Source organism: Atractosteus spatula, chromosome 9 (assembly GCF_055471065.1).
Source record: "Atractosteus spatula isolate fAtrSpa1 chromosome 9, fAtrSpa1.hap1, whole genome shotgun sequence".
NCBI lineage: Eukaryota > Metazoa > Chordata > Actinopteri > Semionotiformes > Lepisosteidae > Atractosteus > Atractosteus spatula.
Genome location: NC_142714.1, coordinates 3,460,029 through 3,487,270, shown reverse-complemented (window position 1 = coordinate 3,487,270; position 27,242 = coordinate 3,460,029). Strand labels below are relative to the sequence as shown.

The 27,242-nt window shown below is 42.7% G+C and overlaps 2 protein-coding genes across 6 annotated transcripts in view; one reads left to right on the top strand and one right to left on the bottom strand.

Annotated features, from left to right (window-relative positions):
• The first annotated feature begins 5,388 nt into the window (after positions 1–5,388).
• On the top strand, positions 5,389–11,323 carry insm2 (insulinoma-associated 2). The gene has a single exon (XM_088924422.1). The coding sequence runs from the start codon at positions 8,211–8,213 to the stop codon at positions 9,846–9,848; it is 1,638 nt and encodes a 545-aa protein (XP_088780548.1). The 5' UTR covers positions 5,389–8,210; the 3' UTR covers positions 9,849–11,323.
• A 1,586-nt stretch (positions 11,324–12,909) lies between these two features.
• The window catches only part of ralgapa1 (Ral GTPase activating protein catalytic subunit alpha 1), a 66,806-nt gene continuing 52,473 nt past the window's right edge, over positions 12,910–27,242 (bottom strand). For 4 of the 5 annotated variants that reach the window (XM_088925040.1, XM_088925036.1, XM_088925037.1 and 1 more), the window contains exons 39-40: positions 21,173–21,297; positions 12,910–15,442 (exon numbers count right to left, since the gene is read on the bottom strand). In XM_088925040.1, the coding sequence (XP_088781166.1) occupies positions 15,297–15,442; positions 21,173–21,297 (271 nt within the window). In that variant the 3' untranslated portion in view covers positions 12,910–15,296. Of the gene's footprint in view, positions 15,443–18,412; positions 18,444–21,172; positions 21,298–27,242 lie in introns of all 5 variants that reach the window. The other variant, XM_088925038.1, reaches the window with a different exon arrangement.

The following is a 27,242-nucleotide window of genomic DNA, read 5'->3' as shown; positions in this document are numbered from 1 at the left end:
AATCCAAGCGTGGATTTCTTGCAGATGTTCTGAGAGTGTCTTTAAATGATGTGAAAACTCTACTTTTGGGCAAATGTTTAGTATGTACTGTTGGTTACATTTCTAATATTTTATATGCATAATTAATTGTCATTCCTGTTATGGTATATTGCTATTAGTAGCATTCTAGTCAATAGCGATGGTACCTCCACTATCACTGCTCTCCATTATCTGCTTGTTAGCCAGTTCTCAATCCACATGCACTCCCTAGGACACCTGCATATGGAATCGAACCCTGACATGAAACTAATGGAGTTTACAACAGAAGTTTCAGAGGAAGGTTAGATCCTATCTCACAGACCTCAGCATGCCTGCGTACAGTATATAAGGACTTAATTCTCCTATCTCTCACCCTCTCCCCCACCTCCCCACCTACACACCTGTAGCAGCTCCCCAGCTCATTCCTCGCAACAAGGAGGGGATCTGGGCAGCCTTATCCTCACAGCTAGGCCAGCACTCCCTCAGCCAGGTGAGTCACTTAAATTACTCATATTTCAGCCCCTTATTGCCTTCATTAGGATCTAACCAAACTAGATATACTGAAATACTGTATCATATACAGCAGTTAACCCTGCAGGCAGATACTCAAAAACAGAAGAGCAGAAAATGGTTCCTGCTAAAGTGACCGAAAGGATCACACACGATTCAGTCCCATGGTTGCCTAAAATGACATCGGAAAGCACCTACTGGCTGAAAACCTAAAACTGTAAAACTGATCAGATGGAGGAAATTTTAAACCATCCCTCCCAGACAGCAGGGAGTTGGTAGCCCTAAGGAATGACCAGGGCTCTGGACAAGAGGGTTGTGGGTTCAAATCCCAGGAGAAGCACCGCTGCTGGAGCCTTGAACTCTGAACTTCACCCAGATCGATTCAGTCTTGGCTCTGTTGTATAAATGGATGTCCAGGCCATCGCTGTTAACAAGAGCCTGTTCTTAATGGGCTGAAGTAAAGACTTAAAAACATCTCTATCTCTACCAGACATCTCTCTCTATAAGACCAAGCCTAATGTGTCTAAATTCATCACTGTTAGTAAAACAGGATTACCAGAGGAAGAACGATAACCAGACACTTTTTTGTGATACAAGAAAAAAAAATGACAATGCTTAATTTTAAACCAGGATAAAATATTCACTCCAGGTTGTGTTTTATTTAGTCAATAGACGTTCCTTATTAGGAGATACTATACGTCCAGAGAAATGTGAAAATGTTGCTTTGGCCTAGTCTTAGCAGCCTGCATCAGGACCGGATCTCCAGGAATGTGACCAGAGACGTCCGCGAGTGAGGAAGTTCCCTCTGTGAAGCCAGCTGTGTGAGCACTGAGGAATCACAGCACAGAAATCCCGTTTAACAGGCTGTTCAGCAGCAGAGGTGATTTCCCCAGCGAGCCTTTTGGAATCTCCTTTCAACTTCAAATTGTGTTTAAATTTAGAACATCTGTAAAGGTTGTGTACAGTAAGTGACAAGAATGCCTTTGCCACTTCGCACACTGTAGTGCTGTGCAAAGTGAGTCACTCTTACCCACCCTGCTGGAGCGCGCCCTGTTTCTGACACTGTGTCATGATGACGCAGCTGTGAGTCCGTGCAGACACAGTTTGGCTCAGACAGTATTTTGGGCCCAGGCAGGGGGAGCTGTGAGTCTCAGTCCTGGTTCTGAAGTGCCCTTGTGTCCGCTGGTGTTTGCTCCCACGACACGAGACCCTTAATCCCCACTGCTGTCCGCCGCCCGTAGTATAGACGAGTGATACTGTACATCGGGCTGCGCGGGTCTGCGGGACTGGAAGTTTGCCACTAGGTGGAGACATCTCTTTGGCACAGTATTCATTAGTGGTTTTTCGGCAGTACTTTATTAAAACACATCTGTAATACATTCTAATCATCAGCAGACAGGATAATTATCACTATAAAACATCATAGATAATGCACTTTTTTTTAACAGTACAATCGAGTACTGTTAATGAAATGTAGATTTAGACTAAATTAGCCTTGCGATGTTTTCTTTTCACATTGATGATCAATTTGCTTATTTTTTTTAATAAAGAGCGTGTTTTTTATTTGGATTTTCTGTATTGTGTACTTTCTCTGAAATCAGACAACAGTCATACAAGACTGTAATTTCAAAGTAAAACAAAACTGCAGGTCACTGCAAGGACTTTAATCCTGACCTCTGTTCCTTCTGCACCCGACCTGACTCCTTGACTTGACAGTACGGAAGATGGGATATCTGAAATGCGTTAAGTGCCTAAAACTGCTAAACAAAATCAATCAATCATATGGAAAGTGTTTTCTGATATTAGTCAAATGTTATTCATTTTAATACTTTACCCATGTACACATTACATTGAATGGGACCTTTTTTTTTTAAGATGTCGGTAAAAATGTAAATTAAGAACGCGGGCTGCGAAACGTAACGTATTATAGAACTTTGAAATCCCTTTGTTTTGTCAACTAAAAACGTCCGTTGGCGCCCTCTTGTAGGGTACCCGAGTAATGCAGAAATATGAATAAATTAAGAGTGTTCTCCTGAGTACAAGAACACTGAGCTCTTGCGAGACATTACACGCAAACATGAAGCAATCAAGGGCATCCCCCAAGCAGGAACCCGTGCCTGAAAGAGACCTACACCGCTCTTTCGAATGTATCTTTGAGCAAATATATAATGGACACAGAGTGGTACACAGACTATGTCTACAGATGTAGAACAATTAAAGCCGAAGCAAATACAATGTTCATAAAGGTTTATATAAAAATACTGTCAGTACAACTCCTAAACGTAATGATCAGCACTTGAAGTGAAAAAATCGACTGCTGTTTCTTTTGACGAACAGCAACGGATTCATTTCGTTAAGTAAATCGAGGAATAGGGTGCTCATTTCTCGCACTAGAAATAAAAGTAGAGTTGGAAAGAACGGAATGTTAATTTTGCCGTGAATCTCATGTCTTATTTTTTTACACACCGTCACTGCTGTTCACAGGTTGTTTCCGGCAAAACGCGTTTTCAGTGACCCTGTTAGCCTGCTTGGGGATTCAATTTGCGCCTCTTCCCCTAACATTATTCAAAATAATTACTGCAATCAAAACAGAAATACTCCCGCGCCTCTCGCCGCCTGGGTCGGCCGAACGCTGGCGCTAATTAGCAACAATTAATTTTTAATTACAAAGCAAACTGCGGCCCTTCTGCCTGCCGGAGCGAGTAGGTGCGGGAGCTGTCCGCGTCCCGCAGTGCTGAACGTCGCCTCGGATCAGCGCTGCTCCGGCAGGCCAGTCCGCACGCTGGATCGCGCCAGCCCTCCGACGGCGACGAAATAACGACCCTCTCCGTCAGAAACGCGGCTGTTTAGATTTCGTTAAGCAAGTGATTACAGGTTTCGAAGCGCATTCCTATGTGCTGCTAGCGGGGGATTGATTAACTATTTCGGTGATTTGGAAGCCTCATGCTGGAGGAGTAGAGGCCCAGAATGTTACTTAAGCGGGATAAAAGAAAGAAATCAATACATTAATCTTTGACAGTCTGCTCACTTATCCGAAGGGTGGGTCGCACTGGGGGGGGGGGGTCATGTAACCGACTTGCTGTCTAATTAGAGTGCGGCATGAACTCCGTGGGGTCAGAAATGTAGAATGATTATTTTCATGTAAATGGTCTGCGAACGTGAATTCGTATTTTTTTAAGGAGGGAGGTATACATACGGTATTACGAATAAATTAAAAAACACCCCTGAAATAAACTGTTGACTGCACAGTGTACAGGCAGAAACCTGGCCGACGTGACTTGTCACTTCATGAAGCAGCATGTGAACCGCGCTCTGTCTGTCTGGTGAAAACACAAGTAGACTTTTTGCATCAGACAAACATGAAAATGATGGAGTGTACCAGATCTTCTTTGCTAGATCTTCATTCACACCAATGAATGAAGATCTAGCAAAGCCTAAAGAAATGTGGCCATACGGATTACTGCTTACGGAATCGATCAATTTGACTATTCTTTCAGAAAGAAGAAGACATTTAGATGGGACAGCTCCAGTTTTAGAGGATCTCCTGTCACAACCTGAGGAACAGTGAGTCTGTCTCCCAGTAATGTTCCAGCCACCTACAGTATATGTCAATATTTTATAATATGTCTTTGTTGTAAATGTCTGTAGATTTTATTTTACTTCTATTTTTTGTTTTGTTCCATGTTAATTTTATTATTTTTATTTGCTTTGGCAACACTGATTGTACCCATCGGTCATGCTAATAAAGCACCTTGAATTGAATTGAAAAATTGTACTGATGTTTTGCCCGCACGGTTGAAGCGTCTCTTTACTCTGCGGGCCTGGACGATCTGAACCGGCTCCTATACCGCCGGCCTTGTGCACGGGCAATGACACCCACAGGAGGGGCCATCTTCAACCAGTCTGTTTCATTCTGGTATTGCTTGCTGAATGTCTGCTTCCCAGCTCAGCGCTGCTCTCTCATGGCAATCTCTGTTGTGTCAGTTAGGCCCAGGAGTGTTCAAAAGTTCTCCGTCTGGAATGCACGCCTCCCTGAATATAAACTTCAGGACGGGACAGGTCCTGTCAACATAATACTAACTGTGAACGAAGTGTGCTTTCTAGTTCGCAAATTCGTTTGCAAATAAGCGGCAATGCTCTATTTCAGAGATAGCCTGAATCACCAGCTACAACGCTCTCCGCTGATCCTCTGGCAGCATCTGTGTTAATTTATGTTCCAGTCACCCCCCCCACAAACACACACTGGCCATTCTGTGGCCGCAGGACTGAGGCTGCCTGTGCGGCTCTGATCTCTTATCGGCGCTCGCAGCCCCGGCGGGGAGGTGGCAGGCCGCCGGCCCGCTCTGTCCCGCTGGCGGGTTATCAGTGGGGGAAGCTGCCTGCAGATGTGGTCCCACGCTCCATCCTCTCAACGGCGTTAGCTCCACTACCCTTCTGCTGGAAAGATAGCAGAGGATCCTCACTTGGGAAAAGGCAAATAAAGTCGTTCCCATCATTTGTGCCGGGGGGGCTGAATGGGAGCGATCCGCAGGAAATAAGGTGTGTGGCGCTCAGGCCCCCAGTCCAATCACTGCTCTCACTCTCATTGCGACTGCAGGCCTCGCAGGCAGGAATCGATTCCGCGTCCGCTGTTTTGAAGAGTCCACAGCGCTTTGATTATGTCATTAATCTACCCGTCCATCCACGCAGACGCGCTACATCTCGAATGAAAGAATCCCCAGGATAACAACTGATCAGCCCTCAGACTGAAATTGTGTTAGTTTACACGAAAAATAATAAAAATAATAATGACAATAATAATAATAATAATAACTGGATTAACAGTCTCAACTCCAGAAAAACACTTATTTGTGTAGGTTTTTTTTTTCGTTTTATTTTTTTTCTTGCATCTGTGAAAAATTAGAGGATAAACAGCTCAAAGAGGTGTATTGCTGTTCGGGGCTCGTCGTGCGGACAGATGCTTTATTACTCACAATAAAGCCGAGTCTTCCCGAAGCCACGATGTTAATGCGCTGCGTTCTCGCACCAAGAGGTCCCGGGTCGCACGCTTCTAGCCAGAAGTAGGGGTGAGAGAGAGGAACATGAAATAACTAATGGAGTATCTGTTAGGATCTAACCAATTAGATGCGCCTACGAAGGGGTTCTGCTAATGGACGTCTGAAAGGAAGATTACATTAAGTCGAGTTGCAGTTTGAATTAAACTGCTTAATCATGCATCTAACATTCATTAGTGGCTGTGCAGTCTGCATTCTGGTGGCATTAATGAAAGATCAGGTAAAGTGCATCGAATGGAGAGATTAAGATGGTAGCCTGCTTACAAATGTCCAATCATGCGGGATGCCGTAAGATCAATCACGTCAAAAGAATCCCGGCATCATAATTACTAATCTGGTACACAGAAAATGCGTATAATAACTATTACAGAATTCCGAGAAAGGTTAAAAATTATGAGCGCTCTGGAGCACAGCACCAAACACTGAATCGCATTAGGTTAGGTGATGGAAATCTGTTTTGCCTCGCGTTTAGCCCATTTTTTCTTTTGATATTCCGACAAAGGGTGTCAGAATAAAAGAATAAGAAAGTAATGAAAGTAATGATCTGAGGAATAGTTTTTACTTTGCCTTTAGGGTTTGTTAAGATACACAAAGGTGACAAAAAAGCTCCTATCATACAGTACTGTATGTCGTCACACATTAAGCAGGGATCTGGGATATTTGCGAGAAGGTGTCCGGTGGGCACTTTGACAAACCGAACTACAAAACTCCTTCCCTACAAACTGATACCCAATCGACAGTCCTCCTTGGACACAGTCCGTGTTGCCGTGTAACTTTATGTTTCCGATGCTTGTGCACCCGGAGCTAGCCGTTACCACATCACCGCTATCCCGGTTTAGGGAATACTCAGGTTCCCACGGAATGTGACGTGGCAGATACTCTTTCCGGGAGAGCTCTCTCCGCCGTGCTCGTGAATTAAATCAGGCAGAGACACGATCCAAGCTCTCAGGCCGTGACAGCGACAGATGTGTGAGCCGACTCCGGACTTGGACATTTTCTTTTTTCCCCATCAGAACAGAATCATCAGTAAAACAGCCTGTGCATTGAAATGATTTCAGTATGTTTCGCATTAAAGTAGAATTCCTACTGAATTTCTTTAAACAGAAATATTTTTTTTGCTGTTTACATCGCATTATGATAGAAGAAAATAAATTAGATTAATTGGAATTAAAATGCAACTTTTCATTAAGCTTAGCCATAGAGCAGACTACTTGTATTTGCATTAATGCTACAAATTGATGCTTCTTTACAAAACATCTGGTGTATTTAATTGTGATTCGGAATTTAAACATATATATGACAATTACATATGACAATTTATACCGGTGATGTGCAGATTATAAAATATTTCTGTAATTAGAAACAGAATTTAGCAACCTTCATTGTAAGTCTTGACTCGCCACGATGTGTGGGGATAAGCTTCAGTACGGCTACTCTGAAAACTTCAGGTACGCTTATGCATAGAATAAATGTTTAAACACTTTACTTGTGCCATTCATTCAGAAAAAAGAACTACAATTTCGATGTGTAACAATTCCGATACGCTGTGTAATATTTGCACCGTATAAACCTGTAAGAGAAGATTAAATCGCTCTTGCTCCTTATTCCAGTGTTTGCAGTCCCTTACCTTAATCGCAGTTGTTTAAGCACTTTGGTGTCTCGACCTCCGTGAAATATCTTTCCTGAAAGGTGGACTGCCCCGCGGCATCTGCGAGGAAAGTGTGTTTCGCGAGAAACTGAACACAGACATCACACTACCGCGAACTGGCGTGTGCTGTCGTGTGAATCCTTCACAGTCCTGTTCTTCCACGGGCAATTCGGAATGAGACATCGGTAGGACTGGTTAAAGACCAGTTCATTTATGCTGGCGAGGTGACCATTGTAAAACCTTTCTGGCTACTTTGTGTATTATCCTCTCCGTGTTTCACACGCCCATACTAGTTGCTACAAAGAAGGGGAGGACATCGGTGTAACGGAGGCACGGACAAGAAAAACAAACTTCTTCTTGACATCTTGTACTTGCAACGACGTTGCTAAACTGTACTGCTGTAGACCAGTGTTTGGAAGGAAATGGAACAGTTACTGACAAAATGGGAGTTTTAATTCGACTTACTGATAAAAGCTGAAATTCGAGTAGCCCAACTTTCAGTCTATGGCATACTGTAGATGCGTTTCCTAAGCAGCAGTTATTTCAGCTGATGTCTGATCTAATAAGCAAGATGAATATTTACACTAACATGATTAATGTTTTTATTAGCTATGTTGAAAACATAGCCACGTTTGTCACAAAAACAATACTTTCGCCCGAATGTCATTGTCGGTGGCACGTTAAAAACGTTATAAACACCGTTACGGATTAAGGTCTACTTGTGAATTGACGCGAATACTTAATCCAGCAGGCTCCTCCCAGTTCTGGTCCCTCTCGTCTTCGGGCCCAGCTAGCCCCTTCTGATTACTGATTGGACAGGGCTTTGACACCGATAGTGACTTCACGAAAAACAAAAGGCAGCACCAACGATAAAAAACAACTCCCGATCTCTGGGGCGACAGAGACCAGCGCCGGCTCTCCACGTGCGCTCCGAAAGCCCCGACCCGCGCCCACAGCTCTTCTCCAGGCGGGCTGAAACCATGCCGAAGGGATTCTTAGTGAAAAGGAGCAAACGGACTTGCCCGGCATCTTACAGAGTGCGCGGCGAGGACCGAGAGCCGCCTCATCTGGTCCAGCCCTCGCACACCGCGGAGGCGCACGCCGTCGTGTCTCCTGCCAACCTGGGCTCAGGTGCGCCGGCGTCCGCGGACTCTCCGGAGAGTGTAGCCCCTTCTCCCGCAGGGGAGGCGCAAACACGGCCGGCAGAGAGCGCGGAGAGGGCGGGGAACAGTGTGACCGCGGCCGACCCCCCCCAGCCCAAGTTTGCCGCTCCCGACCACGGCTCTCCCGGTCGGGCCGACGCCTCCTACAGCCCGATGAAGCCCGTTGGTGCGGAGCTGAGGAAATCGTTTTTTGAGAGGTGCCTGAACTCACCTGCGTCGGCCGAGTCCTTCCCCGGCAGCACGCCGGTGTCCCCCATAGAGAGGCTCCTGATGCAGCACTCCCACTTCCCGCCTTCAGAGGTCCAAATGGAAACACCTGTGCGGCTGTTCTCGCCGCTGCAGCCCGTCATGAAGCGGCCCTGCCCACACGGCGCGGACCGCAGGGGGAAACCCCCGGCGAAGAAGCCAAAGGCGATGAGAAAACTTCACTTCGAGGACGAGGTGACCACCTCGCCGGTCCTTGGGTTGAAGATCAAGAAAGAGAGCCCGGAGCCCAGAGCGACGCCTCCCGCGGGGAGCGGGAAGCCCTTGGGAGAGTTCATCTGCCAGCTCTGCAAGGAAGAGTACCCCGACCCCTTCTCTCTCGCACAGCACAAGTGCTCCCGGATAGTCCGGGTGGAGTACCGCTGCCCCGAGTGCAACAAGGTCTTCAGCTGCCCGGCCAACCTGGCGTCCCACCGCAGGTGGCACAAGCCTCGCCCCGCCGGCAGCGGGGAGAGCCAGCCCGTCAGGAAGGCCGCCGAGAGCGCACCCGACACGCCCTGCGTGGAGGGGAAGGAGAGCGATCAGCACCCCCGGGCCCCGGACAGCTCCGGGTGCGCCGCTCAGCAGCGCCCTGCGACAGACGCGGCCGCGACGGCGGAGCAGCAGCAGCAGCGGTACCGGGCGCCTCAGGACAGCAGCGCCCTGCCTGCCGACCCGTGCTTCGCCCCGGTGGGGAAGTGCCTCGCCCAGCACCTGCAGAGCGTGGAGAGCTCCCGGGTGGTCGCTTGCGCCCAGGCTGCGGAGGCCGCCACTTACTTGCCCGGCCCCGGCGGCGCCGAGGAGGTGTTCGAGTGCAGCTACTGCAGCAAGAAGTTCCGCAGGCAGGCTTACCTGAGGAAGCACCTAGCGGCGCACGAAACAGTCAGGTCGTCCTCGTACAGCCAGCTGGAAAGCGGCCAGATCACGTTTCCCTGCCCCCTCTGCGGCGCCCATTTCCCCTCGGCGGAGATCAGGGACAAGCACCGGATGTGGCATGCCGTGCGGGAAGAGATTCTCCTGGGCCCAGGGAAAAGCGGCAGGCCCCTGGGCAGGCAGGACCTCACGCAGGGCGAGCAACAGATTTTCTCCTGCAAACACTGCCCTTCGACTTTCTTCAGCTCGCCAGGACTGACGAGGCACATCAACAAGTCCCACCCGACCGAGAGCCGCCAGGTGCTGCTGCTGCAGGTGCCCGTCCGGCCGGGCTGCTGACTCCCTGTGACCGCACCTGCGTCCGGACCGGCGCCAGCTGAGCGGATCGCTCCCGGGCCGGACACGTTAGAAGTTCTCCTCTGTGTCCGTGAGATTCCTGCTGGGTTTTGTTTTTCTCACAGCAAATAACTCCTTAACACTACGATGTTTTCAATCAAGAATATTATATCAAATGGATATATACATTATATTTAGCCATACTTTGGGTATTTTCGTTATTTATAATAAAGACTAAAGGAAAATCAGAATAGGTTGGATCGCATTAGAAAACAGTTATTTTGTCGGGCTTTATATCCGAGGAAAGTACATGCTTAAGTATTGATGCTGTATATTGGTGTAGAATTAATTTTTGTGAGTTATAATAACTGGGAAAAGAAAGCAATACACTGAACTCTGTATAAAGTCATCGCTGTGATTACACAAGCGCAAGGTAAGATTGACCTTGGCTCTTAAGTCCGTGTATCAGGAAGGCTGCGCTTAAAAAAGTGTTTACATTCTGATCAGCTGCGTTATATAGTGAAAACAGTCCTTACGTCTACAATAACTCGTAATTTAATATGATTTGTTTCGGGTTTACAAGAATGCAATTAATAACACCTCGGAGCAAAATCCATGAAAAATCAGCCCATGGAATCTCACTTTAAAATCTTATCAAACTGTAATTCCTATGGAAATTGAATGTTTATTCAGTATAGGTGTTAGGCAGTGACAAACATTTTTTAAATAATATAAAATTATTTTTCCTACATAAAATAATACAACAAATCTGCTGTTGTGCACAGTGTTTGTGACAGGTATTATAATGTATTTTTTTGCAACACATAATCTGAGGTAATGTGCTTCTTAATGTCTACTCCATTATATATATATACCCTTACGTTGTCCGTCTTAATTCAGTCATTTACATAATGTATATTTTTTCTATGTGGGGTGTAGAATATACTTAATTGAAAATTATTGTGCTAAACCATATCTATATATCCACATTATATATATTAACCAAAGGGTAATACAACAGTTTTAAACACTAACTGTAACGTGTCGTCTATATCGTGTTGTATTGTATTTAGCCAAGGATTGTAAAACTGGTCCATCTTACTCCCGGTACCCTGGAGTGCCAGCGCGTCACGGCGCGCTATCTGGGTCGTATTCATGGGTTTGCAGCAGTGGTTCCTGCGAAACCGTTCTGATTTCAACGACAGCATTCCGGGGGATCGTCCAATATACCAATTCCGGTCTTTAAAACACGGAAGCCGAGATGAACTGACGCACAGATAACTAACTGAATTTGTCTTTTGCAAAAACAGTAATAATATACGCACACATACCAGTTTTATAACAGACTTGTATTATATTTTTTTAGCTTATTACTTTTATGGATAAGATCTGTTGAAAGTTCACACTGTATTTTATTACAAGGCTGGCATCATTCTGAAGCTATTTTCGTATATTACAATAAATTTGAATTTTAACCTTTTGGTTGCTTTGATCACAAATGCTTGTTCCAGAAACTCAGGGAAAAGTGGAATCGTCCTGAATTTATCAGCATATAACAAGATTGTGAAGAAAAATGGTGATGGGCTAATAGCGAGCTGTGCACAATAAACCATGTCACTTAAAGCATTTCTGGAGATCAGTAACATGCAGAGGAATGGTCACAGACTATAGAGCGCTACAAGGACTGGTGCTGGATTCGCGTTCTTAATTAGCTGCTCAGATTACGTTTGTTTTAATACACGCAGAGGGGTCTAACAAAACTAAAACTGATCTCTAGTGGCTCCTGTAATTTGTGTTCTAAAGTAGATCAATTTGTCATGGACAGTACCTTAAAATTCCACATTTACAGCCTGTTAATGAGCTGGATTATGCTGAACATCAAGTTAATCTTTGTAATATTTAAGTGGCTCAATTGTTCCTTATTCTATCTGGTGCTTCAAAATGGTCCTTAGATGAAAGTCTAAATGGAGCAACCAGTGATTCACAGACCCTAGACTGGCCAGTTCCACTTAATCTACAGCCAAACACACTCCTCGACAATGGCAAGCTCATCCAGTTTTTCAACCATTAAGCCTTCAGGTAACTTCATTGTTCGTCGCTTGCTCGATCGAGCCCGTTTCACTTATTTTCAGGATCTTCCGAGGCAACGATTTTCAGGTTTCACATGCTCGAACCGGCATTGCACCTAAACATTTTGTGCCCCGGCGAGACGACTTCCCTTTGTCCAGTTGAGCATCCAGGCTGTGGCAAAAACAGGAGCCGAAGCCACTCAGCCCCAGAGGAGCCCAGCCTGACGCCTCTGAAGTCAGACCAGCAGCCTCTGTGGCATGTCCTGCCCGCCTGAAGGCTGGGAGCAGGAAGCCTCAGTGCTGGAGCAGGAGCTGAGCCAGGGCTACAGTCAGCTAGTTTAACTAACACAGTAATTACCTTCATTCACAGCTCCTGACATTACTTTCCAGCAGCTGGAGACAGAAATTGAAAATGGATTACTTGTCAAAGCACAGTCAACCGTAATTGACTACAGTTAGGATTAAGCCCCAAACTGCTAAATGAAAAAGACATAGCCCTACTTTTGGCTATCATTAGGAAAGCTAGTATGAGACATAGTGGGAGAACAAATACCATCAAAAACGGACTCGGGTGCAATAAGTTCAGGTGACTTTCCAAGTATACGAACTCCATCACTGCAACAGAAAACATTTTCCAAGTGAAATGCTGCACAGTCCAGTACATTAAAGTATTATAGTTAGTGGTTTATGAGAAAGGCGTTTAGTTGGCTCTTCCAACTAATTCGACTGTTCAAGGTGTGAAGACTCTTGTGCACTGCATTTTCCACAGGTTTCCATCATGACTGTCAATGTAACGTGTTTACCACATCAATGTAGTATCTTAATATCCCCGTCTCTAGAACTCAGCAGCACTCTTCTTAAGCCATAAACTGAAGTAAAGCAGAAAAAAAATGTTCACAACCTTTTTAATTACATAGGTCAAATACAAGTAAAAAGACTTTTATCATTCTGTCATCCAGTGTGATGTACTTTGGAAAAACACTACAGAACACAAATGGTAAGAATAGTTTTATTGTCAAATTAAATCGCACCTCCATTTTCTTTCCTTTACAGCCATTACAAATGTATAGATACTACATGTATGACAGTACTGTATAGATTTTATTTTCACACATGCAGTTAGTACTGATGTCATGCTGCATTTGGTTAGTAGTAACATATATTACTCAAAAGACTATTGATTGTGAGCCAAGGTTTTCCTTTTATATTATGCACACATTCCAGAAGCTGGAATACAGTATATATATATTCACTGTTTTTATTTAGCAAAAAAAACCCTTAGAATGCTGCATGAGCTTTCTTTTCAAAATAATATAAAAATGGAAACTTTTTTACTTGTTTTCTTTATACAGGGGGAGGGGGTGATCCCAACATTTGCATAAGTGTTTAACAGCTTTCATGTTTTGACAAGAATTTTCAGTGTAAACCATCCACAACAATTTGTATTAAAAAATGCTAAAGAAAAATTCACTTTTTGAACAGCTGGCCAAGTAATGGTGAGCTCCAACGCCATTCCTGACCCATTTCTCACTTTAATTCCATCCAATGTCACACGACATTAAATGAAAATAGACATGAAATCAACAACAACAACAACAACAAAAAAAAAACACCCATACTGAATTCTTTAAAATGGACAGCATGTAAAACAAAACAAGCCAGCATTCTAAGAGTTAAAAAAATAAGTAAAATCTGTGCTGGTCAGAAAATGACCACAAATAATAAACCATTTTCTCTCTAAAAGAGAACCTATTTCTGAACATAAAAAAAGCACACAAAAAAACAATAGATGTACTTTTGTCAAATTCCTAACAGATACAAAGTTGGCAACTTCTGTAAGAGCTACATAGGTCACACAGGGTATCTGACAGCACTACTAACCTCCTTGCTCCTCATTCAATAGCAATGCACAGTATATAGATGTGCGCTTTATCACAGCTGGGCAGTACTGTTCTCAGCTAATTTGGGAAACAAGGCAGCATTGTAGATGGTACAAGATTATTTCAAGTGCAGAGGTCCCAGAGCCATATTTAGTGCCACACGACAGTGCAAACTCTTGGTGTCTACTTTCCACAGGTTTCAGTAGTGCTGGTTTCTTATCTATAGAACACAGCCAATGGAAAATCATGCCCTCCTACTGCATTTAGTTAAGAAACCACATATCTTGTACTCTTGTTTAACCTCAAGAAGCGGATTTACATATTTCAGTCTTTTTTTCTTTGCGATTTATAATTATTAGGACAAGAGAAAGAATTTATTTTTAGAATGGGGTAGTCTCTTCCTTATAATACCGATACCCAATATTAAAACCACACAAGGGCTTTTATAAAGGACATTCAGTCATTTCTGAAGAGGAACAACTCTTATGGAGCCTGGATGTTCAGACACAGCAGACTAGATTTAGTGGCCTGACGGAGTATACCAGCTCAACGCACACCAGCGCCAACCTGCAAAATAAGCAGCTCTGCTGCAAAAATGCTATCAACAAACAATGACTTTCATTCTCTAACCTGCAGTTTACTTGCTCGCAGGTCACTAAAGGTTAATTCAACTTTTGCAGCATATTAAAAAACGAAATACATCAACGGGCCAGGTGATGTTAATTTATTTATGGATACCCGTCAGGTTAGGATGTTTCATTTTATACTCTAAATGCTTTCAAAACCTAAAAAGGAGGCCAATAATATTCTCATGGAAAGAATGTTACTATATTCTAGGGTGAGAAATATATTTTCTGAAGAATTTAACACTAAAGTCTATTAGAAAAGAATATGAGAAATTAAACTTGTTGAAAACAAAGAAGCCATTTTGTCTACTGTCGTGTAAAATGAAAACGTCAAAATGTCTGCGATTTTAATTTAGGTTTCATGCAATGGGGGTTCCCCAGTCCCTCCTCACACGCTGATGAGTTGGTTTTGCTTCGGACCCCTCTGTTTTGAATACAAAATTTGTGAACGTTACACGTATAAATGACTGCATTATGGAAGAAACAACAATCGTCAGTGTATAAAAAAGCTACACATTTGTATGCCAAGAAGCTTCAACCACTTTGTCATTTCCTTCTGTACAAATACTGCCACATATATTAGTGTGGAGGGAGAAAATGGTTGCACCCATTTCATTTAAAGCACAGTGGCAACAGCTAAAATAATACATTGGATGACAATATCATTGCATTATTTCAATAACAGGTTGCGTCAATGTGAATGCGCTAAACTGCTTGTTCTGTGGAGGACACACACTGGAGATGAGCTTGTTGTTCTCGTACACAGGTGAGTGCTGCGCATCCGTACGTGTGCACAGGGATGCGCTTCCCTCCCGGCAGCAGCCAGGCGAGCGTCCGGGCTGTCTGTGGAGACGGGCGGGGGGGCGGCGCTGGCGCTCAGGTCTTGTTTGCCGAGCCGGAGGAGCGGCGCAGCTTCATGGACATGCGGCTCTTGCTAGCACGAGGAGACATTGGTAAGGCTGAGTCGCTCCCGTCGGCCTGCGCTGCCGGGCCTTCTCCCTGCTGACTCTCGGGACATGAGCCTGCAAAGACAGCATGGGGCGGGGGGGTGAGGGAGGGGGGCATAGCCGTCAGAAGGGACTTGCCTGCCTGGCAGGTGGGCTATTGAGAAATCTGCAAGCATTCTTTAGGACTGTCGGAAAAATGTGTAGCTGTGCTTGGGCATTCTGCACTGCAGTCTTTTTAAAGCACCTACGCTAATGCACTCTGTTAATGCATTTTACTGCACTCTCAGTTAAATTAACCTCTAGTTTCCTGTCTGCCAGGGAGTGTGTGGGCACACTTTGCTTGGTTATTAGAATCAAAAAGGGGCGTTGTTTATACAGTTTATTTTCCTAGAAGGTGCTGTAGCTCTTCAATAATCCAGCCGTTTGCTACAGTAAACCCCAATGTCTCCCTAGGGAGTGAAGCTCCTTATATGATATCATTTGGTCTTTAAAACCTGTTACTATTCTTTGCACGTTTCCGAGCAGAATGACATTTAACAAAAATAAAACACAACATGTAAAGGGTTTCTTGGTGTATGGTTTCTTTTACTTGTTTAAATATCTATTTTTAACTGTAAAAGTACAATAACTGGAAGCAAAATTAATTTTATATGTCCTAAACTAAGTTAAAAAAAAAAGTCTCCACAAACAGGTTTAAAAGAAAAATCAACTGCAAATACAGCAGATAAAGGATGTACTTATTATATTTAACAGTCAAACAGCCTGGCTACCACAGAAAATCAATGTTTTTAAGGCATGTTGTTGTCAGCTATTCTACCTAGTTTATTAAAATATAGTCCTGCAAACAGAACAATCATCACTTGCTGGCATTCAACAACTGCAAATCATCTACTGTATTGAGATAATCTACTGTGTCAAAAACAAAACAAAGACAAATAAAGACCCGATCATAAGATCAGCTGTACACTGCGTGAAACACAAAAAAAGATGAGCTTGCATAAAATAACCTCTTCATACCTCACTTATAGCTTTGTATACTCCTGATGGACTTTTAAATATCAAACCACAAGAGACGCTAAAACTAATCAACACTCTTAAATCTGATGTCTTAAAGTGTACAAGGGAGCTGGAAGAGTGTGTTGGGGTCAGGGAAGGAGCAGCAGCATCAGAACAGAAAGGAGGAAAAAAACGAAGAAGGAATTGTGCCAATGTTGTACAGCATACCATTCACAGCTAGCGTGAAAGACCTTCCGTTTCAAGCCTCTGCCCTTTACCTTGATGAGGCCAATGTTTTCTAGTGGAGGTTTGGGAAGGAGCAGAAATATCACAGCATTTCTCTCTTTGGTTGGAAATGAAGAAAAAATGTGACGCAAACAGAGATGGACAGGACAGGGGAGGGAGGAGAAAAACAACAACAACAACAACAAAAATTAAACAAAGGAAACAGGAGAGAGAAAGGGGAGAAGAGATAAAAGATAACAGGTGTGAGAAATGACACACAAGGCTGAAAGGGAATTAATAATAGGTGTGCGCAGAGCACAAGAATAATGGCTAGATCTCCTCATGTTATAACTTGTACACTGACACCTTACACACCGAGATGCTGATTGATGCACAAAGCAGTGACTGACTTACCCTTTCGGTCACGAACCGCCCATCAGAAACCTTTCCCTACAGTGGCTCCCACACACACAGGCAGCCGAAGACAACACGCCACTAAATGTTTCAGCTTTACTTGACAAACCAGGGGCTCTTCTTCGTTTGCTTGTTTATTTTTTTGCCGTTCGGAACACCTTCCCACCAAGTCTGAAGCCAGCCAGTTAGTGGCAAAGAGCTGCTAGAGTCTGTGTGAGTGGGCGCCGCAGTGAGTGCTAGTTTCCACCTGTACGGCAGCGAACTGCGAGGCCCTGTGCCGCCACAGCAGCCCCTTCTCACACACGTCACTGGCAATGTGCAGGCGTGAAAGTGGGTCATGTTTTGTAATCTTAGAATAAAAAATGAATTAGGCATCATACAAAGATAAACGGTTCTTATTTCCAACTGGAAATAAAATCTGGTTGAAGTGAAATACATTGTTGAAGTATGCTGAACAACCGATGCTTCAGGAAGCGCAAACTGGGACTCCCCTCGTTAACTGAACTAAAAAACAGCCATGGATATGTTACTGAATAACACGATTTGCTAATGTAGACAATTTTACGATGAGAAACATAATGAGCTCCTTAAAAGTCTTTGCAGAAATAAAAAATGTTTTTCAGAGGTCCAGGCTCATATTAGGTTAATGTGTTTTAAAAATCATAATTTGAAAAACTCTGTAACTTGTAAATCATTTGATCTGTACATACAGAAATTAGTGCTATATCATTTTGTGCACAAGGGCTCGTCTGCAAGCTAAAGAGTATTGACTTGAGCTGAAAGAGTGCCTGAAGTAAATGATGATGTTTTTTTTGTCTACTGAAGGTATATTTGTCAGATTCCCCTGAGATTATATACTGGTACTCTTCTGCTTGCAAATACTCAAAAACACAATGCTGCTGGGAGTCTTCCCAGTAGCTACTGTGTGAAAACAGACACTACAAACATGGAGTGTTAAAGGGTTGAGTGCATTCCCAGCTCTCGAGTGAGCGAGCTTTCCATGTCCAAACCCTCAGTTCACAGGACATCAACACTAGACATAGCAGGTTAACACAGGTGAGAAGTGTTGGTAGTCCATGCCAAGAAACTCATTGTAAAATGAGAGGAGTTATTGGACTAATGAAAGTACAACAATTTCATTAATTAGTACTAATAACGGTGAGAGATTTAGGGTAAGACAAAGCCTCTACCACTGGCTGAACACAACCCCGAGTCAGGAGTTAGAGGGACATGCAGGCCTGGGGTTAGTGAGGGAACGATAAGAATAGTGCTCATCTTTTCTCCAAAGCAGAGTGAGATTTCGTTTAGTGTGGAGACAGAGGCATCGGAAAGAAGGACTTATAACTTGGTTATAGGCTAGGAAGTCATATACAAAGCAGCCTTTTTTGTTTCCAAACTCAAATGTCTTACCTTCAGACATACACAAGTGATAGTTAATGATCTAAAGGAAAAAACATAAGATAAACGAAAAAATAGAAAATGAAATAAAAAATAAACACAATCTCTCTTACTAGAAAGAATGAAGTGACCAAGACTGTTGACACTGCTGTGGAAATCAATCATATCTTTAAAAGGGAAGTGGTGCTTGATACTGAAAAATCAATCACCAAAAAAGAGGTCTTAGCCAAACCGAAAGAATGATGTGCACTGGACAGTACAAAGGTATGTATACATTCAACCTCTACAGTATTCAGGATTAATAAAATGTAATGAGAATCAATATTATAGACTTTTTTCCAGTAAAAAACTCCTTCATTTACAAAGATTGTAAATATACACAGCGGATATCCCTTTAATGAAGAAAAATAAAGACATACACAAAAAAATGAAAGGGTCATTAATGTACAAAACCCTATTCCAACACTATGAAGAAACTGAGTGCTGGATATAATATGACAAAATTCATGGATTTCATCTGTGCCTAATGCACTTAATCTGCTTAATAACCAATAAAACTGGAAAGTGCTGGGTATAAAGGATGCCTCTTTCGGGAAATGAGGATTCATTAAAAAAAGCATCCAGATTCAAATACTGGATTTAACAATTAACTGACCTTTGTCAGTCAGATTGTCGGGCAGTTTTTCTGAATGGAGAGGTACCGTGGGTGCAGCAGAGTCTTCCTAAATGTTAGAGACGTTCACCGACACCACAGTGACAGCAGGAGATGGTCGGGATATGCGTCTTAAAATGGCCTGAGGCTTCTGGAGGACCACTGCAGTGCTCAGAGGAACCTCGCAGCAAGTGCAGGAAGCTCTGTGTCAATGTTAACTACTCCCATTTGGCTATTTAAGCACAGGCACCACACCACACTGGCCCAGCTATCTGTATCCAAGGAAGCTACAACTATGGCCAGAGCTCAGGCAGCAGCGTAGAGATATTGTGTGCTTCCTAACACCTGAACTTGACCAGCGTACAGGACGCAGACTGATCAGTCCTAGTTCAGTCTGCAGGGATTAGTGAGGAAACCTCTGAGGAGTAGGCTCTAGGAGCAATTTCTCTAGGAGCGGCATAAACTGACAGGAACAAGTGATGATCAAATCGCAGCTGCCAAATCACCTCCTCAACTGTTTTGAGTTACAAGACTTTGACATGGTCTACACCTCTTCTGTATGTGACACTGTGCAGTACCGCTGTACGCCAGGGTGAAGGCGGACTGGCTGGCGAGGCCACGTGGTTCTGTTTTCTCTCTTGGCAACATCCTTGTGGAAATACTCCGCCTGCTGCCCCCAGCGGACACTGCAGGTAAATCACGTACTACTGAGCCACTTCTCCACTGGGAGCACAGCGCATCACCGCTGTGTTTGTGCTTCACCCAGGGAGACACCCAAAACAGTCATCTCCCCAGACACCTGAGTCAGGTGCTGGACCGGAAGAAAGACAGCAGTTTTTATCTTGGAGTCACACCATTCATCTGACACAGTTTTTCCTTATGCTTAAGTGACCCTTTAATTTTTTTATGTATGTTGATAATTTAGAAATGAATTATGAAAAAAAAAATGAACTAAACTACAATTCATAAATTAAAAAAACAGTTGGTGTGGCTCTGTTCACAATGGAATCTGTATTGTGGATGTTTACAGTATTCAAATCCTCCCCCTTTTAAAATGAACATCGCAAAATGTCAAAACGATGTTCTTTTAAACGAGTCGCACATTGAATTGATTTAGACTATTTCATAACAAATAATACATGCTACAGTCTCATGAATAAGGGCAGAATACAGAGGACACTGTAAACCCAGTATAAGGCAGAGGATTGTCTGGGAAAGACTATCAAATTAGTAGAAGAGTATAGTAAACTGTTGAAAAATGTTTTTAAACATTATACATTCTATAATACAATTTTACATTTTATTCACAAAAAGTGAATGCCAAATTGTACTATCAATGTTCTGAGGATGTTTGGACACCAGTTATAAACCGTCACTAATTCCGCTAAGTGCATTTTAAAACTGAAACTGTAAACTACATCCTAAAAGTTAGGAGTAAATTTGTAATAATTACTGAATGACTGTTGTTTTACAACAATTAATTAAAAAACCTACAACTGCATTTACCAAGAGACGTAAACAGTTTGCAGCACACACTATGTTTTTGAAAGGTGACTAATAACTTAAATGCAGAGCATCATTTTAACAGACTGTTCCAAGTTGCACATCTGAAGTAATAAATCAGGAAGGAATCATGTATCCTTCCTGGGATGAACTGAGATTTTATTACACAATATTCATAGTCAGAAATATTTCTGACAAATTTGACAAATTGGCTTTTGTGCAATTACTATAGCAACAAGTGTCTAATTATAGAGCGTCTCTTAATGTGTTTCATCATCTTCATTTACTGTTTAATTTTCCAGCTTGTAAAACCTAAGTACTACAAGCCGAGGTTAAGTTACTGTATATAAAAGAGCTCTAGACAGTAGTTCAATCCTGTCTGCTTATGTACATTAAGTAATAAGCCTCTAATAATAAGAAGAAGAATAATGCAGCTTTATATAATATACTTAGTCCTCTTACTCTCCCCAATTACAAAGCAATCCACAAAAGCCAAGTGAACAATAATATGCTGCATCAGCTTTAGGGGGAACACTGGGGATTCCAGGTGAATTCTGACATGTGCTCAGCCTGCAGATGGACTGACTGGCTGCGACTGGCTGAGGTGGGCGTCTTACCTGCATCTGCAGGGAGGTGGTGGAAGGGGGCTGGACAGAAGACCTGAGCGGCATAGTCCTCGAAGGTGGTGGGCTCCAGGTGGTGCTGCACAATGGTCTCCAGATAGCGCGCCCTCTCCTCGTAGCTGGGGAGACTGGTCAAGGACGAACTGAGCTTTCGACAGGACAGCGCACCATTCCCAAACTCCGCCGCCCAGGGCAACGCGACGAGAAAGCTCCGGTTTCACTGAAACTTCACCTCTGCCCACTCCCCTGACAGGGGCAGTCTCCAAAAGCAGCTGAGCTCCACAACAGGGTGGTTTTCAAAGCAAGATGGACCGCTGACATTGTTCCATCATGGCCCTTTGTGGCAAAGGGCAAGAGGACGGATTTAACTGAACAAGAAAGAAGGCAGAGTGTTGCAGAGGAAAGTACGGCAAAGAAAGACTACTTGGGCTTCAAAGAGGCTCTCAGCTGTAATCCCCTGGCTTGGATGCACTTTCATCACCCTGTGATATTCGTAATGTCCACTAGTTGAAAAGAATCTGTCAGGTTATGACAAGTGAAGAGTGCACATTTTTATACCTGGTAGCTAGTTTATCTGTTTTACACTAACAACACAGAAACAGTGTTTACATGCCTATTTATCTGATATATACTTTAATAAAAAAAACTATACATACAGTATTTACCCCCTAAAACCTAACTAAAACTAAATTCTCACCAAACACTCCCCAATGCCTCTTCACATTCTAGATTGTAACCCTGGAAAACAAATCTTGCCAATATGTGAATCAATAAAAATGTCTTTTAACAAACCGTCAGTGTATAAAGAGGAAAGCCTGTGACTATAGCCTAGACTACAGTCCTTTTTCTAAGAAGCTGAAGTTAGCTGAGTGAAAACATTATTGGGAAGCATTTTCACCTTAACCAGTTCATGGGTAAGAAGAGCATGTTCTGTAGCCCTCTGAAGTGCAAAAGACAGTTCACTTTATCTGCCAGACTGAAACTGTAATGCAGACATGCACAGAAGGGCCCTGGGAATTCAGTACATGGAATTTGATAGTAGGTTATAAGTATACCAGGAGTTACACTTACAAACAAGAGGAGTCCATTTGGCCTGTTTGATATTTAGCGACTATTTGATCCAAGAATGTCGATCTAGCCGTTTCTCGAATCAAGCCCGTATATCTGGCTCACAACATGACTGGAACTTTGTCCCACACTTTCACAACCCCTGTCACAACACGGAACTGTCTCCTGGTCCGATACATGACACAGCGCAGTAGATGCCAGACATGCCCCCATCTCCACTCACAACAGTGTTTCTACAGCGCCACAGTGCCAGTGGTGTTCAGAGGGAGGCCTTGCCAGACCTGTAGAGCTCAGCCTCCTTCCTCCCGGCTCACGGCGAGGCTGTGTGCAGCCGACTGTGTGTGGGAGAGCATTTCCTTCTCGCTCAGCAGCAGCTAAGCAAGAGACTGTTGATCGTGAAGCAGCAGGCAGCTGAATGCAATTATCAGGACAGAAGCCAACACGCTGGCTTGCAAACCTTGTACCTCTGAAACTGAGAAATTCACTACCCTTCCCCCCAAAAAACACAAACTTCCAACTAGTTTTCTTTTTTCGTCACCCTATGCCCACCACTGCATCAAAACTCAGCAAACTTTTCAAATAGCATGATGGAGTCAGTACAGAGAAATTAGGATTGTGTCAAGAGCAAACACACCATGTGTGTGAACATGTATACACACCTTCAAGATCAAACTCAACAAACAGTAAGTCCCATTTGTTTCCCTGGTGCTGAAGTATTTTTTAATTCAGGAAGTTTTTTTTATAAAAAATGAAGCTTTGTAGAAGTGCTTGACCTGGTTTATATTGAATTCTATAAGTGATATTAAATTTTAAATCATATACATGTCAGGTGGAGGCATTGTGGCACGTGGAGTTTGCATGTTCTCCCATGTTCACATGGGTTTCCTCCAAGTGCTCCGGTTTCCTCCCACAGGAAACTAGCTTCTGTAAATTGGTCCTGGTGTGAGTGCGTGCCCTGCAATGGACTGGCATCACAACCCGGGTACAATCCTCCTTTAGCCCAGTGCTTCCTGGGATAGGCTCTGGGCCATCATGACCCTGAACTGGATAAGCTGCTATTGACAGATGTGATGATGATACATTCCCAGGCTCTAGAAACAGAACAAAGTGTTACAAAACACCAACTCCAGTGGCCTAGTTTCAGATCTACCTCGAAAACATGAAGTGCTGAAATCTCTTGACACTGCCTATACAAACGATAAACAGTCTTTCAACTTATAAAAAATACCGTAAACCTGCAGACTCAGACTTTCCAGATGGTTGGAAGACAAGGCACTGCAGGTTTGTCTTTTTAAGGCTCTGTCTCTTTGTTCAGTGCTTCACCTCAGGGTATGTGTTAGTGCTACCTTGTCACCAAGACAACAAATCCTCCTTTATGTTAACATAAGATGCACTTTGTATAAAAAAAAGAAAAAAACACATATTTTTGCATTACACATCAACCCCAATAGCCCCAGCCTAGATATACTGTAATTGGATTTCTGAAGGGCATTTTTTTAACAGCTTGTTAAAGGAAAGTATCTTTTTTAGAGAAACGTCACAGCTGCTGGTTTTTCCGTAGTTAATAGAGTCCTTCGGTTCGCAGCAGTCACTCTTGTATGGAAGAAAAAAGCTGGCCTTTGTGTATTACCAGAAACTCATTTTCTATTTGGCTGAAAAGGGAAAAAAATTGCCTCTTGCTTCTCCCTCCTACTGAGCTTTTCATTATGTCTGGTGCACTCAACTCCAGGCTCTCTCAGGAAAGAGAGAAATTACCACTGAAGAGATACCAAAAATGAGCTTGTTAGCACATTACAAGTGAAGTATCTTGGTGGGTCCCAGAAATATTCCCAGTGGTGTGTTAATTCACCACTCTGAACATGCTGGTACTGATAGCTTCCCAATTGATCATTCCTTTTTTTCACGCTCATGGTGCTTGCCAGGAAGAGAAAAAAGCTGGCAGACCACAGGAGAACTAGCTGCTATCTAAACAAGCTGTTTCCTTTTAAAGAACAGGGCCTTGGTCTCCTCTGACAAGAGCAGTCTCATAAAGCAGCTGAGCTCCACAACGGGTTTATTTTCAAAGCAAAATGGACTGCTGACCTTTTTCATCATGGCCATTTGTTGTAAAAGGCAAGGGGATGGATTTCTAGAGTGGTGCCGTTTACATGGAAGCTGCGGCAGAGGTTTAGAATTATTTAATCCAGGCTTAGTGAAAGAGCTTGCTCTTTATAATGCTAATTTAAAAGACTAGGGTGCATTTAATTTCCTAATAAAATCCATTACATCAGATGATCAAAAACAGACCATCTCGCAAGAAAAATGTCATCCCTTAAAAAGTTTATTCTAGGCACCACTGAGCAGCAGTTATCTTTGATTACAACTGAACACAATCATATCAGTTCTGTTGCTAGTACTACTAATACAATATGCAATACTGCAATCCACACAAATAGCTCTTTATCAGTATGTCTGTAACTTATATGAAGATGCCGCTTAAAATACCTTGTTGATAACTTACTGTACACCTGTTTGTTAACTCTGTTAAAACAAATCCAAGTGAAGGGCTAGCAGGCAGAGGCATTTGTATAACCAAGATACAGGGTTGCAGGACAACTAAAAATACTGGTTTTAATTCTCTATTTTCTTCGCCGCTCTCCGACAGTGTTCGCCTGCTTAAGACCTTAAGTGGGATTTAGCTGGGTTCTCCAATTGAAAAGACGAGAGATTCCGCATAGCCAGGAAACCTCCGGCTCTAATCCATGCCTTTAGCCACATTGCGAAGTGTGTATTGTTTACACTGTAGCTCAATTAAGAGCGCCAGGCAGGACACCTGGTCCTGTCTTTATCTGGGCTCCTCTGGACCTGCCAGCTGACTGGAGCCCCACACAACAGGTGCACAGGCACAGCCAAGAGAAGCCCCAATTAAAGCCAGCCTCCACCAGATAAGACTCCGACCTCGTCTGACCTCCCCACCAAAACAAAAAAAAATAAATCTCAGAATTGTCACCTAGAATTAATTGTCGAAAATTGGCAGGAATGTATATAATTGATCTTCAGCTGTCGTTTCAAATTGAGCTCTCTATTATAATGCTATTGACACTGTACAGTGCATTGAGCATATACAGGCATACATTGAGATTTCCATGGGTAGTTAATGCCACCTTTCCAATCTAATCTTAAATACAGAACTACAGGTGTCATCCACTGGAAGCACATGGAGACACAGAGAACATGTTTTCAAAAGCGCTGCTCAAAGCCCTGGCATTTGCGCCAAGATCTCCTCCACTCTTATTCATTAAAAACCTCTCATTTTAGACTAGCATGTATTCTGTAAATTAATTTCTCTATAATTACAATTTTGTGTTGAAGAACCTGGATTCGGAAGCATTATTGTCCTGCTGATGATGCATTTGCAATCACATAAAGCATTTTTTTTTTATCTGCAGTACCTATTCCTTTTAATCACAAAGCTGCAAGCTAAATGGAATTTAAACATCTGCTGGAAAGTCCCAAAACATCTGCCTTCTACTTGGAAAGGATTTTTTTGCTGGCAGTTAGGTTCTCATTAGTAACGTAAGGGCAGAGAGCTGAAGAATAGGGAAGAAACCACTGCAGAGATGCCTCAGACAAAGCCATGTGTGAACTGGCAGAGAGTGATGAAGCCATTTCAGAAGTTAAAGACCAGAAAGAGCTGTAGAAAGTACCTGCTGATATAAAACATAAGGCTACTGATCTCACATGGTCAAAGCAGGAAGTAAAGAGCTGTTCTAAACAGAAAGCATTTTTCAAGTCATTCTTCAAGGGCACACTCTGGAACACAGTCAGCGGGCTGGTTAGAACTGCACTTTGAAGTTGTAGAAGTGTTACACAACAGATACTGCGTATCACAAGAAACGCCTTTCACCACTGTTTTAAGAGCAAGCAGATGTCACTGTGAATTACAGGATATATGAATATTAATAAGCAATTTTAACACTTTCTGAAGTTGTGAAACGCTCAGAGTTGACGCTGTATATTTTTAGGAAAGGTGCAATTATAATAAAAACACAAAAGGCTTGCCTTTTACAGTTTTAGTACATAAATATGGCCACTCCAAAATAGTTTTCTTCTTCTCCACAAAAAAAACCCAACACGAGTTCTTACCTTATTAAGCCTTCACTATGAACTAATTAAACAAATTGCCCAAAAGTCACCCAAACACACACAAAAGAAACCTTTCTTTAAGTCTGTCATTTAGATAAATAATACTGAACCATCAGATGATTAAAAAAATCTATCTGTAAGAATTCAGGGATTGTACTTATCTTACAAAATTATAACTGTAAACCATGAAAATGAACAAGAAGGGCAATATCTTTAAATTGTAGAGAATGTTTTTATTTTCACTCAAAAAAGTCAGAAAAAATAATATAAATAATTCAATTTCAGATATTTTACAGACTGTAATTACAGACATCTATGTGAGCCCAAGTGCACTGTAATCTGGTTATTTTTCCATCTAATGCTCCTTCTATCAGAGCCATAAAAGTGATTTTATTACCAGGATGAGCTGTAACAAGCCTCCATAACCTGTCATTAAAACCAATGTCACAGCATTCAAGATTAGCAACAGATTGGCCTGACTAATGCATTGAGCCTCAGGGAGCTTGACAAGATCTGGGACTGGAGTTCAACATCAAATTTCTACCTATTAATCTTGACTTAAATGCAATCCAGCCTATAAAATGCCGATCTTGATGTATTTTGTAGTTATATCTTTAAATCTGTGGGATTAATTAATGTGACAGCTTTTCCCCTTCAGGCTATTGTTTTTCCAACCCTTATACTTTTTAAGAATATGTCAATATATACATACAAGAACAAGTAACTAAAAATAAAACATCTATTTTCAAGTTATACTGATATTCCTAATAATTAGATGACAATTTTGATTTGATGCACATTAACTTTACTGGTTTGTGTTTTTCTGTTTGCACTACAAAAATACTCTTTAAAACATTTATGAAAGGGAATG